General features: G+C 35.0%; 1 protein-coding gene across 3 annotated transcripts in view; it reads right to left on the reverse strand.

The window, feature by feature from the left end:
- Positions 1-197: 197 nt before the first annotated feature.
- Positions 198-16,401, reverse strand: part of HSF2 (heat shock transcription factor 2) — a 39,605-nt gene continuing 23,401 nt past the window's right edge. The window contains exons 6-14 of one of the 3 annotated variants that reach the window (XM_043890168.1): positions 15,378-15,439; positions 14,368-14,455; positions 12,494-12,642; positions 11,829-12,068; positions 11,074-11,179; positions 6,908-6,961; positions 3,684-3,765; positions 2,973-3,146; positions 198-740 (exon numbers count right to left, since the gene is read on the reverse strand). In XM_043890168.1, the coding sequence (XP_043746103.1) occupies positions 736-740; positions 2,973-3,146; positions 3,684-3,765; positions 6,908-6,961; positions 11,074-11,179; positions 11,829-12,068; positions 12,494-12,642; positions 14,368-14,455; positions 15,378-15,439 (960 nt within the window). In that variant the 3' untranslated portion in view covers positions 198-735. Of the gene's footprint in view, positions 741-2,116; positions 3,147-3,683; positions 3,766-6,907; positions 6,962-11,073; positions 11,180-11,828; positions 12,069-12,493; positions 12,643-14,367; positions 14,456-15,377; positions 15,440-16,401 lie in introns of those variants that run through there. The other 2 variants (XM_043890166.1, XM_043890167.1) reach the window with 2 other exon arrangements.

Genomic DNA, 16,401 nt, shown 5'->3' on the forward strand with positions numbered 1-16,401 from the left:
TGATGTGCTTGAAAAGATGTCTCAGGACAAGGTATCATCCCTTTTAACAATTACTCTTTTCACACTTGAAACAAATCAATTACTCCTCTTAATTCATCCTGAATCTTAATACCAAGGCACTTCAGATAAACTTGCTAAACACCCAAGCAGAGACAATTTTAAATACTGGTAAAAGAATGACACTTGTTTATAAAATCCTTTGCAATTCAGATGATTTACATTTCTTTCACTGAAATAAGGATGATCTAATTAAATTGCCAGCTAATAAAATTTTTTAAATACTTAAGTGAAATCTGAAGGACTTCATATTTGGTAACATGGCTAACAAAACTCCTATTTTCATCTCTTTTTTTGTATTAAAAGTTTCTTAGGACTTGATAAAAACAAATGGATGTTCTTAATATACTGATATTATAAACATATCCCCAGATAATAAAACATTTTGGGAAAAAAATCCCTGAGATCTGTTCACCCCACAAAAATGTATTTCTGATAAAATTTTAGTTTTTATGTTAACAGTTCAAAATTTAAACTATATTAGTGAACAGTGAAATCTCTTTAACAGATCAATCCCCCAAAATTCAGAGGCGGAACACAATAAAGGTTTGCTCCCCCCTCACCTGAAGTCTAAAGGAATATCCAGGATTGATGGGTGGCTCTCCTCTAAGCGCTGATCCAGGAAGCCAAGTTTCCTCCTCCTCGTGTGTATACTCAGAAGCCACATACTCCTCTGCATCAAGCTAGCAGATGAGTAAAACGTGAGGAGGGTTGCATGGGGGAAATTTTCACAGATCAGACCTGTAAGTTCTGAACACTGCTCTTCCTGATTTATTAGAATTCAGTTACATAGCTACCCTGTTTACAAAGATGGAGATAATGTAACTGCATGATAGGAGACGGTTCAGCAATCAGTTAATCCTCTCTGCCACATACCTTTATACTGTTTTGATCAACTGTGTATTTATAATTGGAGACAAACTTTAATGCTTGGAATTTTAAGGTTACAGAAAGTAATTTCAAATTTAGTTGCAGAGCAGTGCAACAGTTACTGTCAAATGTATGACTATCATGCATAATAAAAATAGTATAAAATTTTTTGGAGAAGTGGAATGGATAATGATGAACACCAAGTCTCTATGGTATTTAGATACTTTTAGATATACATTTAAAAGCACATAACTTTTTAAAAATGGCAACATTAACAGTATCCTAAATTCCTCCTGGCTACTTAAGATAAAAAAGTTTAAATGTCACCTTAAAAAGTACTAGGAGATACAAGGTTTTCAAAACTATTTTTAAAATACTTCTAGAGTTATCCTTAAAGAAGAAACTTAATCATATCCTCGTGATGAAGGGAAAAAGAAAAAGTCTGAAGTTATCTCTCCTAACTCTGCACTTTTATGCAGAACACTGTTTTGAGTTCTTGAATTTGTTCACCAAGATCCCACTGTCAGAGCCAAGTTATTTTAGGATCTGCTAAGGAAAGGTTTCTTACCCCTCTGTGCTAGGCTTTATTTGAATTTTTATATCATAGTAAGAGAAATTCCAAGATACTAAGAGTCTATAGCCAATAAGGAAAGCCATCTTTGTAATTTTTCATCAAACAGCCCTATTTAAAAAAACATTCAGATACTAGCTCACTGCTTCCAGTTCTCTGCTCGAAGGTAGAATTCTCCAGGTGATAGTTCTCTGGTCTTGCATTAAGTCTAATCCTTCTGAGCAAATGTTTCAAAGGGAAAAAAGTGATTTAACTATTTCTCTTATCTTCTCTCAAGGTGAAAATTAAAGGCACTTTGCATCCAGTGATAATGTTCGTACCTAATTTGGACAACTGGAAGCATACTTTTCTAAATTCTTTATTAGAAACATAGACAGTAAGCCAGTATAATTTTTAAACAAAGAACTTAAAACACATTAAATTTGGAGTTATTATATTTTCCTCCTTGTTGCAATACAACCGATCCTCTGAGATGAGGCACAAAGAGCTTGGTATGATTCATGTTTAGAATAACGGACAACAGACAAAGTTCACAGTTTACATCTACCTACTTCATATGAAAAGGAAAGACTGTCACATGTGGATGTCACTCCAAAGAAGACACGTAACAGACACTAGTACGCAACATTCATTATATTTATTTTACTAAATAGTATGCTTCAAAAAAACACAAAACAAACCAGAAAACTTTTACTTAAAACTAGGCCCATGAGCTGGATGGCTTGACACCATCCCATCCCCTTCTTTCTATAATATATGCAGCTGAAACTGTTATCAGACAGCAAGCACTCAAGTATATGTTGCCTTCCTTTTGAACATGGATGAACTTCTCTGAACCAAGAGAGACAAATGAAGTTTTACAAGATACAGGCACTTTATGTTCCCAGTTTTATAAAGAAGCCATGTGAAAAATACTCAATAAAAGCAACTGGAACAGAGAAAGCTTTAGGAGTTCTACCATTAGTTATAGTGACTTACACTCAATGCAAACAAGACAGCATCAAACAAGTAAAACAAACAAACGAAAAGTTTAACTGGGGTTAATGAACATACATGTAAAAAAGAAATCCAATTTAGTATAACTGGAGAAAAATGGCCATTTGAATCCAACTTAAAGATATGCCAATAATGTGTTTTAACACATCAAATCTTTATGTACCTACGTAACTGAGTAACACCTGAAAGCTTTGCAAGAGTGTGTGGTTAGTGAGAAAAGCAAAAGGTGCTTTTGATTCCACAGTTATCAGATAAAATGAAACAAAGAAATTTACAAAAAAAAGTACCAAATGATACTTTAAAATAAATAGTTCATCATTTTGATGAATATATACACGCAGAGTCCACTTCTTGGGGATTTAGCTATCTAAAAGTGGCATGTCACTATCCAGAGGTGCAGGAGCAAGTTCACATAAATAAAACAGTGTGGCTTCACTAGCTTCAGCTTCAGTCAGTGGCTCCAGGCGAACAAGCTTACTTTGGGTTGGTTCTGGGTCCAAGCTGCTGTCCAGAAGCTCATCAACTTCTATGGGTTTATCTACAGAGGACATAACTTCTGACGATGCGGTACTCCCCTGTTCAACAGAAGAAGCAGGGTTCCCATCGAGGAATGCAAGAAGTGGAAAAGCAGTGTACTGGATAAGCTGCTTATCTATAACAAAGATAAGAAAAATGCTCTTTTACCACCAGCTTATACAGAGTTCAAGCTGAAGGTGGAAAAAAACAGAAGTAGATGTGCATATGTGCAATCATTACCCTGATATACAGTCAAACATGATACTTTGTGTCAGTAAATTTAAAAATATGTAAGTCAGAAAATGTAGTCTTGCATTCAATAATTAAGAAACGTGTAAATCTATGGCTGATTCATATCAATGTATGACAAAACCCACTGAAATGTTGTGAAGTAATTAGCCTCCAACTAATTAAAAAAAAAAAAAAAAAGAAAGAAAGAAACGAGAGTTCTTTCAGTTCTTCTGAAGTTGAATAGGGGGGAAAATGACAAACTTTAAGAACTATCACCACACCAATTTCCTTTATATGCTGGAACCTTGATATGTTATGAATACAACCAAGACTAATACATATTCATGTTCAATAATTAAGCATGGCAAAACCTTCCTTTGCTCACATTAGTTTCTACACAGAAATCTTAATTTTAAAAAACAAATACTACATTTATACCTACCTGTTTTGGGTTTAAGTTTTCTTCCCTCTTCTGAAACTGGCTGAACTACATTGTTCTTGGTTTCTAATCCTTTATTCTCAGACTAAAAGAGAAAAAATAGTATAAAAATCCTTGTCTCCTATTTTTTATGTTCCTGAAAAATAGCAAAACATTTAAAATTGGTACAGTATATGAATACTGGTATGTTCTCTGAAATACATGGGAAAGGGGAGCATCAGGAGAGGTGAACTAGAGAGAGAGAGATTTGAATAGATGCAATCAAATTGGCTAAGTAAACTATTGCTGTCACCAAGTGGATGAAACAAAGAACCTGAACTAGGATGCCAGTAAGTACAAAAAAGGAAGGGCATTTCAACAGTAGAATAGACAGAATCTCTCAAGAGTAGAAGATGGTAATGAATCAAAGATGGCTAGTTTCAAATTGCTAATGAAGAGCTAATTCTTTAAACAATTTTAAACAGTTTTGACTTAAAATGTATTACACATTTCTTTTCGCTCACAAACAGAATATTTGGCATAAGTAAACATATTTACAGTAGTCCAGGATGACACGATGACATCCTTAAAACTATTTATCTCTATACTTGGAAGCCTCAAATGTGAGGTGCTATTTCTTCATTTCCTTTCTGTGGCTCTTTCAGTTCTTTTCTGTCATTTAAATTACTTCTTTTGACACTATCTTCTCTCCTTACACCTGACTGTAAGGGAATTAAATCTTTAACATTAAGTTCTTCAGTGCTCTTTTAAATGATGTTCAAACTGAGGTGCTGAGGTTCACAATTTTTCCTGAATATCTGTTAAGTCCCAGATATCTGCATGCTTGTAAATTATATATTGTATAGCAAATATACTAATTCCTATAATTTCCCTGATATCAACATAAAATTAAGCAGTACAAATTTCCAGAATTCACAGATAATAATGACTTCATGACATAATAAAAACTACTTAAACTTCTCCCCAAATTCTTCTCATTTAGCATTCACAATAAAGAAAGCACTAATGCAGTAATATTTTATGTTTCTACTTCCTATGCTAAGTCGCTTCAGTTGTGTCTGACTCTTTGCAACCCTGTGGGACTGTAGCTCGCCAGGTTCCTCTGTCAATGGGATTCTCCAGGCGAGAATACTGGAATTGGTTGCCATTTCTTCCTCCAGGGAATCTTCCTGACCCAGGGATCAAACCCAGGTTTCTTATGTCTCCTGCACTGGCAGGTGGGTTCTTGACCACTAGCACCACCTGGGAAGCCCTAAATAGGCATTTTTCAAGGATGCCACTATCGTTATTCTAATATGATAACCAGGAAAGCAAATGTGTTCCATCTCCCAGGCAAATTTTTGCTTACTCCTAGTGGCCACATAGACTGCTATACTGAGATTGCAATACTGCATACTGATTCATTAGGAAAGAGTGTTTTAATACATATCGTACAATACTTGTCACCGGCAAGGGAATGAGAGCTGATGTGTCAATTATTTAAAATTAATTGAAATTCTAAAACATGATAAAAAGTCACTCTGAATTTTAATTTTTCGACAGTATTGTAGAATACTATAGAATTTGGACTTCCCAAGTGGGTCAGTGGTAAAGAATCCACCTGCCAATGCAGAAGATACGGTTCGATCCCTGGGTCAGGAAGATTCCCTGGAGAAGGAAATGGCAACCCTCTCCAGTATTCTTGCCTGGAAAATCGCACTGACACAAGAGTGTGGTGGGCTACAGTCCATAGGGTTGCAAAGAGTCATACATGACTTAGCAACTGAACAAACAGTATTGTAGAGAGTATGCAAGGCTGCCATTTAACTGTTATTTCTGAAAGCTTTTGGGAACAAGATGATGATCCAAGAACAGAGAATGCTTTAATGTCTAACAATAAACAAACAGTATAGCACATTCACTAAATATATATGCATGATCCATGTTCACTCAACTTAAGGTGTAATGCTCAGTAATATTGTATTTATTAAAACACAATCGTATCGTGGTCCATAGATTCTTATAATATAAACCTAGGCAAACTATAGTCCACATGCCAAATTCAGCATTCTACCTGTTTCTTAAAAAGTTTTACAGAAGCACAGCCACACTTATTCTTTTATGTATTGTCTATGGTTGATTTTGCAGAGCTGAGTAGTTGTGAAAGAGAATACCTGGCTTCCTGCAGAGCCAAAAATATTTAGTCTTCAGAGAAAAAGTATGCCAACCCCTGATATAAACCAACCAAATACTGAATATATAACCAAATTCCTAGTTCAAAAATTCACAAGTACCTTCAACTTTCAAGTTACCCAAGCTATAACTTTGAAAATGTGGTGAGGCTATCCTCACACATGGCAACAGTTAGAAAAATTCCACCTCCTCACTCTAATACCTTTTATTTATTTGATATATGTTCATTTTTTATTAAAACAAAAATAAAAATTAAATTTTGATTCTACTAAAGAATTTGTACAAATTTCAGGGGAACTGATTTCCTTTTTATTCAATGAAAAACAGGAATTATGAAATGATTTGGTATAAATACAAGATAAATGAAGTATACACCTACTCAAGACAATAAGCCATACAAAGTAACAGACTGATTTCTAAATGTCTGCTCTAATAACTTGCTATTATCCTCATCACTCACTGAAAACCAGTTCTAAAGAATCTGTAAACTCATGCTAATCCCAACTATAGTTACTATTTTTAAGAAAATAAAAACTCCCTTAAAAAAAGGCCCCAAACCCGTACTTCCCTGACTCCACTCGCCTTCCCTACGAATAGTACAAATCCCGGTGCTTTCCCTATATGCGAGTAAAATGAAGGAGCTCATTTTCAGTATGAACACCCTTAAATTTCCAACAAAAATGCTGAGATGTTATTTATAGATGGGTAAGAATGTAAAATGAAGACATTAAAACATGGAAGAAATCATATTTTAATAATTTCTTTCAGTGATATACCTAAGTATGCCAAATTTAGTCAGTTTATCTTCCAGCATGTTGAATGCTACTTTCACATTCACATTTAACAGCACAAGGCACAGAAGAACTGGGCAATGATTCACCCCATAACCAAAAGCTAATTTTTCATTTAGAATTTTATTATCTTGATTACATGTATTAGGTAAGAATATAAAATGCTTTTTGTAACTGGGAGTGATACTGCTCTCTACTTACTAGGATTTTTTTTTTTCAAATTCTTACAGCTATGGGTCCTGAGCAACATGAATTAAAACTTACTTTTGTATTATTGATGTAATCTGTGGGATTCATCTGCACAGAACTAGTGAAAAGCTGAAAGACCAAACAAGAAAGATGATAAGTTTAAAAAATATTTTAAAAAAATGTAACTGTGTGTTCAAAATTTTATACAGCTATGTAGGGTGAAGAGATGTAGTTCCTGCACTAGGAAGTTTCCACATAGTAAAACAAGTTTGGAAGAGAAAAGCAAGAAAGCAGAAAGAAAAACAAAAGCAGAGCAAGCTAGCCCATGCATTAGATGTTTTAAGAATTTCTACCCTATAATAGTAATAGGGTAAATCACTTGAGACAAATGGTGGTTTTCCCACCTTCTCTCTCCTTCATTTATTTTCCTCCCTAAATGCCTTCAGCCTTAAATGGTAAGCAGGGCTGATTTCCTTGCCCTTACGATGATCCTTCACTGACTGACTACCTGCTAATTATGTGATAATTGTACAGAATCTGCTCTATGAGAATGGTTCCTAAATCACACCTCAGGTTCTGGTCAAATGGCATAACTCCATGTTGATTCTCTCACATAGCAAGGGAAGCCACATAGCAAGGGAAGCCATAGATGCTAAGACCACTGCTCACTGCACTCCTGAGACCAGCCACTCTACAAACACACTTTTTTTTTTATGTCATAAGCTTCAAGTCATCCATTCCACAGAGATTTACTGAGCATCTAAGAAATAATTGACATCATTAAGAATACAAGATGACACTATACCTGCTCTCCAGGAGCTTACAATCTAAAAGACAAGATAAGAACAACAACAAATAGCAACATGTGATCAGATACAATCCAGTATTATAATAATTAATGGATGGTGGGGCTCAAAAGTACTAAGGAGCTAAGAGAAAGAGAAAAGAAAACAGAGACACACAGGATGAAACAAAAATATTGATAAAACTATGTGACATGTACCAGTTCCTGGAAAATGGTTAGGACCTAGAAAGGAGAGGATGTCATAGCACTAGCAACAACAGAGAAGAAATGGTTGTGAAGTAAGTTCTACAAATGAAATGACTAGTCCAAATGACACAGAAGTTCTGACCTGAATAGTTAAGTTGTATACGTAAGGTTTTAAAAAATAAGGCAAGGCCAATGAATGGACAGGACATTCTGTCCACAGTAAGAGTCTTGGGAATGGCCTGAGTAATGAAATATACTGACTAAAGCATTTTAAGAGAATGAGCACACCAAATGGTTTGCAGGATAGAATGAAATGCAGAGGCTCCTTCACCCTCTATAGACACTCATTCCTCTCCTTTAAAGTTCCACATTCACTGTGGCCCTAAAAATATCCTCAGCTCTTCCTTTCCTTTCATTCACTTTTCCTACTTCTATACCACCTACTGATCCAGGAAGAGGCAGCAGCTCGGTTTCTTAACTATAGGTAGGTGACTATACACATCACTGCCAACCTCTACCAGTTCAGCCTGCACACGCCCTGGAGGCCTGACCAGTTCTGTGCCCACTAAGAACACATCTGAGGAGGCCCCGCAGCATAAACAGCTCTCTCCTCCTTTGCCCCAACCCCCGACACACCGACTCGGGACACCTTCATGTACTCCTAGCAGACGCGTGGTCTCAAGTAGAAAAAGGAGATCATGTACGAGGAACTGACACGGTTCAATTCCAAGGTCAAGTCTCTCCTACTGATTCCACAGTGTCACTTAGTACTGAGCTCTAGCAAGAACCATGAACTTCTCAGCATACTTATTCACACATATACTTATCTTTTCCATTTCAGAGAACAATGCAACTTATGAGTAATTTTTTTTTTTTTATAACAACACTGCATAATTCAAGAATGAAACAATGAAGGTCTTAGATGAGAAAGGCAACAGTGGAAACAGAAAGTGGGCACGGTTTGTGAATGCTATTCTGGAAAATACACAGGACTTGGTATATGGGGAGATAAAGAAGCCAAGATAACTATGATTACTATCCTGTGTCAGTAAAGAGAAGTCTGATACCACTACAGAAAATAAAGGTAAAAGGTAGCTACTTTAGAGAATAAACAAAAGTTTGGTGTTAAACACAAAGAATTTAAGGCAAGATGTAACTGATGATCCCAAAGGCATGGAATTAGAATTCAAGTGAAGTTTACTTTAAAAAATATTAAGAGCTGGAGATACACTTTTGAGAGCAATCCTACAAGCCAAAATCCCTTGAGAGGCAAGACATAAAAAGGAAAAGGCAGAAAAAAACAGGATAAAAGACTGGGGACTTTGGGGAATATCCATAGGTGTAAGACAGCAAGAAAAAGAAAAGCTCTTAGAAGAAACAGAATGGTCAGGGACACAGGAAGAGAACAAAGAGGTCCAGTGCCTTTGAAATCAACATAGAAAGTTCTATGGAAGAAAATCACTAGTGTTAAACAATAATAGTGTCAGTTACGTATAATCTTTACAAAAGATTCCTTTATGTCAGGCATCATCCATATTTAATAGATGGGGAAACTGAGCAAGGGAGGTTAATTTTTCTAAGATTAATAACATAGCTAATAATTAACATGAGCCAAAAATGGAACCCAAATCTGTCTGATTCAAAACAAACCTTCTTCCACTAGCCCAGTGGCCTAATTTAGGGTGAAAAAAAGTTGCAGCCTATTTACAACAGGTAAACCAAGGCAGCACAGTACTTGAGTAAATACAGATATTTACAGTCAGATTTACTTGACAGATACATATCTGTCAAGATAATCCAGAACTTCAAAAGAAAATATGGAATAAAAAAATAACAAACACAGCCACTCATTTCTACAGTTTTGGAGTATAAGGATTAGAGAAGTAGAATGGTATATGAGCAGAGCAACACATCAAAATGTTTTATAAGATGGAGATTACCTGTACCTACTGAAGGCAGTTGGGAAAGATCAAGGCTAGAGATAGAAAAATAGAGTGGCAGAGGGCAGGTCTACAAACTGGCTTTAAAGAGGAAACAGGTACTTACTTTCTAAAAACAAAGTATATGAGATTGTACAACTGATGAGAGGACTAGGGCATGGTGAATTATGGTGAATTATGCTCTGTGAATAGGAAAGAATTGACTAGATAAGGTCGTGAGGACAAAAGAATTTGTTAACTGTTCCAAAGTTAAATGACCTAGTTGAAGACAGAGGATCTGTGGAGAGTTAAGAATTACAGGATTTTATTTCCTTCTATGTGATGTAAGGGACAGATACTCTAAAAGGTCTCTAAATTCAGACTGGGAACAAAGACTGTAGAATCAAGAAGGGCTGTCAAGTCACTGTTAACAACTCGAAGCAGGTCATTAGTATGGATGTTAAGTTTACTAGAGAGTAACATGGAAAAGGAATCTTCTAAGAAGGTGAAATCCATCCTGTGAGGCACTAATGATTTAGGAAGAATAACAGTCATCTGACACTGACAAGGCTTTCCAGGTGGCTCAGAGGTGCAGAATCTTCTGATGTGAGAGAAGCTGCATTTTAAGGGAAAAACATACAAAAAAAAAAACCAGAAGTTTTCCAGAAAAAAACACAACACAAAATGGAAATAGAGGAGAGAACAAGATTTTTCTGAATAAGACCAGGCCACACAGGAAGCTTTAGCTAGGGGAGACAGGAGTGGTAGGAACAAGACAAAATAAAGCAAGGAAGGTGGTTAGTGCCAAAAATGATAGACAAGGATTCAAAGTCCAGACAACACTGGAATCAAGTTTATACAGGTGCTGGTGAGGACTGGAATAGGGGAATCTTGGAACTCAAAATATAAAAAATGTTTAAATACAGCAAATATGACAACATATAGTACATCTGACTGAAAAATTAACTCCCAAATATTGAGAAGTGTCTCCATGATCTTTTCTACAAACTTCTACTAATTTCTATTCAATGACAATTTATTCTAGAGCAAAATGTAACACAGCAACAAGTCCAGACAAGACCTGGATTTAACAGTACTTTGAAAAGAGTTGGTATGTTGTTACAGAGGGATTAACTGAACTTCTACTCAGAGACAAATAGTGACCACCCTCCTTCACTGTCCTGAAACCATCTGTCCATTCTAACAAAACCATTTAAAATAAATGAAATGCAAAAACAGTGTAGAATTCAAGAAAATGATGCACTGATTTATAAATAATATTCACATATACACAAACTGATAGTACAACAAAGAATATTCAAAGTACCTACATCAACCAGGAGATCTGGGTCTATGCTAAACTGTCTTCCTGACAGCATGGCTTGGAAGTCCTCTAAACTGCAATCAATACTGTCAAGATAATCCAACAGTTCAACCCTAAGGAAAAAAGATATTAAAAAAAAAATTAGATATAGGTTTCCTGGCTTTTATGTTTATAATCACACTGCAAACTTGCTAGGCAAAATATTCCTAGCAACTACTGAATCCTTACCAATTCTTAACCTTAAAAGATCCTATTCAGAACTTAGGATTCAAAAATTCAGTTATTTGAGAACCTACAGCCTTTATATAAAACATTAGTTTTTAAAGGAAAAAATTCTGCAATAACATAGTCTGATTTATCTTTTTCCTCTGTATTATAAATTATAAAATGTTTCACCTCTTATTACCGGTCTTTGCTACTAACTTATTTTCTTATATTATAAGTAAGCTCTTTAATAGAGATTGTGTTATTCCATAGTCCTGACAAAAACACAAATACACAAAAACACACACACTTTTAAGACATTAAAAAACAAGTATTTCATTAAATAAATCTAATGAAATGACAAGAAAATCCCAACACTGATCTTGGAATAATCAAAGCTTTCTCAAACTAACATTTGCAGAGGTCAGTCCTGACCAAAATAGAAAGGTTGACTACCTGGGTTCATAATCTGAAAGTAAAATCATTCAAAGAGAAAAAGAACATGTGAAGTAAAAAAGAATGCAAATAAATTTAAATGGCATCCAGATGAGCACTCACTTTCCTAGGAGATTGATGTTATCATTTAGAATGGAATCCATCATGGTCACGGGGTCTTCTGTGGTCAGGCTAGATGGGCCGTTGAGCTGGACAGCACTAGACATGAGGGGGCTGGAGCCATCACTGCCTGAACTCAGGGAGTCTCCAGCCGGTTCACTCTGATCTCCACTTTGGATGACAGGTGCATATTCATCTTCATTGTCATCTTCAACAATGACAATATCAGGGTACTGGCTACAGCTAGATTAGCAATGTGAGAAATAAGCGATTACATTTTCAGACTAATTCAATAAATTCACCCTATCCAGTCACTCTCCAGGGAAACTACCCCCCGCCCCCCGCAAAGCACCTGACAAAAGGTCTAATTTTCTTGTGTGTGTAGTTTAAGGACAAAAATTGATACTTCATACAATTTAAGAGTACAAAGAATAATCAATTAAAGGTCTTAAACACCAAACCTTAAAAATCAGAGTTAATTCTCCTTACTTTTTGCTGAGAGTCTTTTCACTGGAAGGAGGGAGGTACTTGGTTGAATAATTTGGCTTAATTTTTCAGTTCAACAATTAAAATATGGGTGAGATATTAGTTTATCAAAGAATAAAGTAGTTTTAAATTTAGATCTGTTAAGAAAAGTATTATTTACATAAATGTCACAATCTCCTTACTTGGAGGGATCAGATATAACATCCTCATTAGTTTCTGGAATAACTGGGATATTTTCTTCATCTGCATTATCATCAGTAACGTCATAAATAATGATATCATCTGAAATCCGCTCCCTTGACTTTAAACCTTCAGTCCTACTGTGTGGAACCTAAAAAAATCAGGTAGAAAATATATCAGAAAACAAATTGTTTTGACTACCAAAGAACATATCATTTTAAAAATGGTAATTGGGCTTTGAGATACAACGGTAAGCAAAACATATCTTCTCTGCCCTTATGGGACTTAGACACTAAATTGGTATTAGAAGTACCAATTCACAAAGGTATAAGGTATTATTATCTGCATGCTACTTAACTATTTCTTTCATTGTAAGGGACTGTAAGATGACATACCTCATAATGTTTCTAAGAAAAGACCTTCAAATCTTAAAGTATTTCTTATACCCAAAGAGTTAAAAAGCTTAGGACTTCAGAAATCTCAAGCATAACCAGATGGCCACTGGGCTGGTGGGGATTATTTCATCTTCAGCTACTCTTGTTATACACGTTTTATTCTGACTCATGAGATGGTTTCTTTAACAGGGGAAAAAAAAAACCACTTCAACTATCCTACAGCTAGATGTCAGTTTGGCTTTTTGGCAATGATTTTTTTTTTTTTTTAATTCAGCTACAGATGTATTCAGACCATAGGTACATTAATAAAAAAGCATTCAATTCTTCAGAGCAAACTTAAGTAATTATTATAATGCAAATTTCTATCAATTTCAACACTAGATAACATAGAGGCATAAGATATAAATCAAATTAAATTATGAAATCTTCATCCATTTACATGAATCTTCAATCCTAAAAACAGGTATCATTGATTATTTAGAAACGCTGGGAAGAGGAACCAGATGTTTGGGTGACTCTAACTTGCCTGAGAACAAAAATCTCAACACCCTAATAATAAATCTAAAACAGTATTCAGAATTCTAAGACTTTAAAGTTACAATGATAATCAGATATTAGTAAGCCTGGATTCAACTAATCTTCCACTGGGTATAAGTTTGACAATTTATCCAGAGAGCTTGTAATAAAAATGGAAGTAAACAAAAATATTTTTTGCAGTTGCTATACTCAAGCAGTCTAGTCTGTGTACATTTATAGTAAAAGCTAGAAAAAACTTAAAATAACCAATGGACAAGTACATAATTGCCTTATCATAATATTCAATTAATCCCACAGAGTAGTTAAGATGAACTAAATCTCTATGTTTAATAAATCGCAAAAGACCAAGTAAAAAAAGCCACACTGCAAATGGATATGTACAAAATAATTTTAGACATATACAGGCTTTCCTTGGTGGCTCAGATGGTAAAGAATATACCTGCAACTACAATGCAGGAGACTCGGGTTTGGTCCCTGGGTCAGGAAGAACTCCTGGAGAAGGAAATGGCAACGTACTCCAGTATTCTTGTCTGGGACAGAAGATCCTGGAGAGCTACAGCCCATTGGGTCCCAAGAGTCGGACACAACTGAGCAGACTTTCACAACAGAGGTATACAAAGTAATACCAAATACTGTTCATGTATTCACACATCAAATAGTCATGGGAATAATAAATACTAATTCAAGATAGTGATTTATCGCTGGATGAGAGGCGAGAGTGAGAGGGAAAGAAAAACTAACTTGGAAATAGGCAACTGAGACAACTATGTGTAATAGTTTATTTCTTAAAATAATCTAAATTAAATAATAAAAACTGGCATGATTTTTAAAAGCTGGAGGATGAGCAGTTAATATTATTCAGTAAACTTTTTTAAATGCATGAAATACAGCTGTATAAAATTTAGTTTGAGATAATAAACAGAAAACAGAATTTGAAAAATTACTTTATGATGGTGATTATCAGCTGGTTCTTTTACTATGTGCTGAAACAAATTCTTCTTTTGGGCCCCATTAGTGTTCAGAAGTAGAGGCCTGAAAAATCAGAGGATATATATGAAGTTTGGTGAAGCAAATATACAAGGAGTTTAAGTTGCTTCTAATAATTTACCCATATATAAATACACTCACTTTAACAATGAATAAAAAATTTCAGTAAGGGTCAAAGAAACTCTTAAAAAAGATTACATCTTAGAAATAGAAACTGGGGGATAAGTGTGTCTAGGACTTTTATTTCTCCATTCTTCTGTATTATCTGTTATAATAAACATAATAAATTACTCTCCCCAAATACACTTCATTGTGACTGAACTATGTAACTCTTTACGGTACTTACATAGTTTTGAAAAAAAAAAAAAAGGTAGTATCACAAAGAATTAGTAGAAGCAGAGTTATTTTCACAGCATAAGCTGTAAGGATAAACAAGGTCTGCTAAAATCCTCAGCCTTACAAGACCATCTTTTTAATCTTTTTCTCCTTCTCCTATTCCTTTGCCCACTGTTTTTTTAAAGTGTGACAAAGGTAGTTATTCACATTTATGGGTAATACAACCCACAGTCAATACACAGATTTTTAAAGACCCTTATGAATGGATTAAACATGAGATAAAAATTTAAACAAGTAAAAATTTTTTGTTTTCTTCAGCATATATCCTCTTTTAACAGTTTCTCATGAGGCCTTCTAATGCCACAATAATTTGCTACTGTAAATGAAAAACAAATTCTTTATCAACCATATGTATGTAAAATGACCATTCAGCCTATCCTATCTCTCAAAAACAGCAAGATGACAATGGTAGAAACAATACCACTCTTGAAATGTTGAAAGAGAATAAAGAAGGAGGGACCGTTCATCTGGGACAACAGGCATATTAAGCAAATGAAGGCCTCTCATGATTAAACTCTAACATGTTTGGTTGTCTATAGGTAGGTCAAAATGAATTATCATAAAAACTTACCTTTTACGTTTTAAACTCACAAGTTGGTTATTCTGAACCAATGTAACAATAAACTGGACAATCTAAAAGGAAAATACAGGAAATATTCCATCATAGATTCCTAATTCTTCCGAATACAAGTCTTATAAAATTAATTCAGGTACTATATGTCCTCTATTCTTAGTCACATAAGCTTTCACATTTAATAACACTTTAAATTTGGATGCATCTTATAATGATACTTAAAAAAACATACCAACTTCCAGGCAGAATAACCTGTGATAAAGTTGCTGCTACTTAAGACACAGAGGTACCTAGGACATCCATCTTCCCATATATCTATATCTAGCTTCCTCCCCTGCCATCCACCTATTTATCTATCCAATATTCAGTTCAATTATTTCTTATACTGGGTAACACAATTAGAAACAAAAGAGATTGCCAACTCTCTCAGATCATAATGTTTTCAAGTTATAAAAGTTATTGGCTAATTCTAGAAAATTACTGAGACACTGAACATCTGTCAAAGCTTCCAGATGACAATCAGGAAGCTGATTTTCAGTATCATTAAATTTAGAAAAAACTATTAAACAGATCCAGACATGCAATCAATTCTTTATATTTTACGATGGTTTTTCTTAAAATATGGTCCATGGACCAGCAGCATTGGCCTAGGTGCCTTTTAGACATTCAAATTCTCTACCCCACTCCAGAAATGCTCTAAAATTCTGCGAATAGGGTCCAGTGATGTGTACTGCTCACTAGCAAGAGCTCCAGGTGATACTGATGCAAATGTGCCAATCACTGGTTCAGGGTACGCCTTGAAACTGCACTGCCTAAAGGAGTTAAAGAAGTCAACTATGAAAACCAGTATATCACTGAGATGCTATGAATAAAGGCCAAGTGACTGACAACTATCTAGAATCTTTGCAGAAGAGTTCCTTGTACAAGCTTATAAAATATAACTACATGATTAAAGAGAACTGACAACTGAAAATACATAATGTATAGCTTTAATATTGAACACTCTCCCCCAAATGAGGCT

Source organism: Cervus elaphus, chromosome 28 (assembly GCF_910594005.1).
Source record: "Cervus elaphus chromosome 28, mCerEla1.1, whole genome shotgun sequence".
Lineage (NCBI taxonomy): Eukaryota > Metazoa > Chordata > Mammalia > Artiodactyla > Cervidae > Cervus > Cervus elaphus.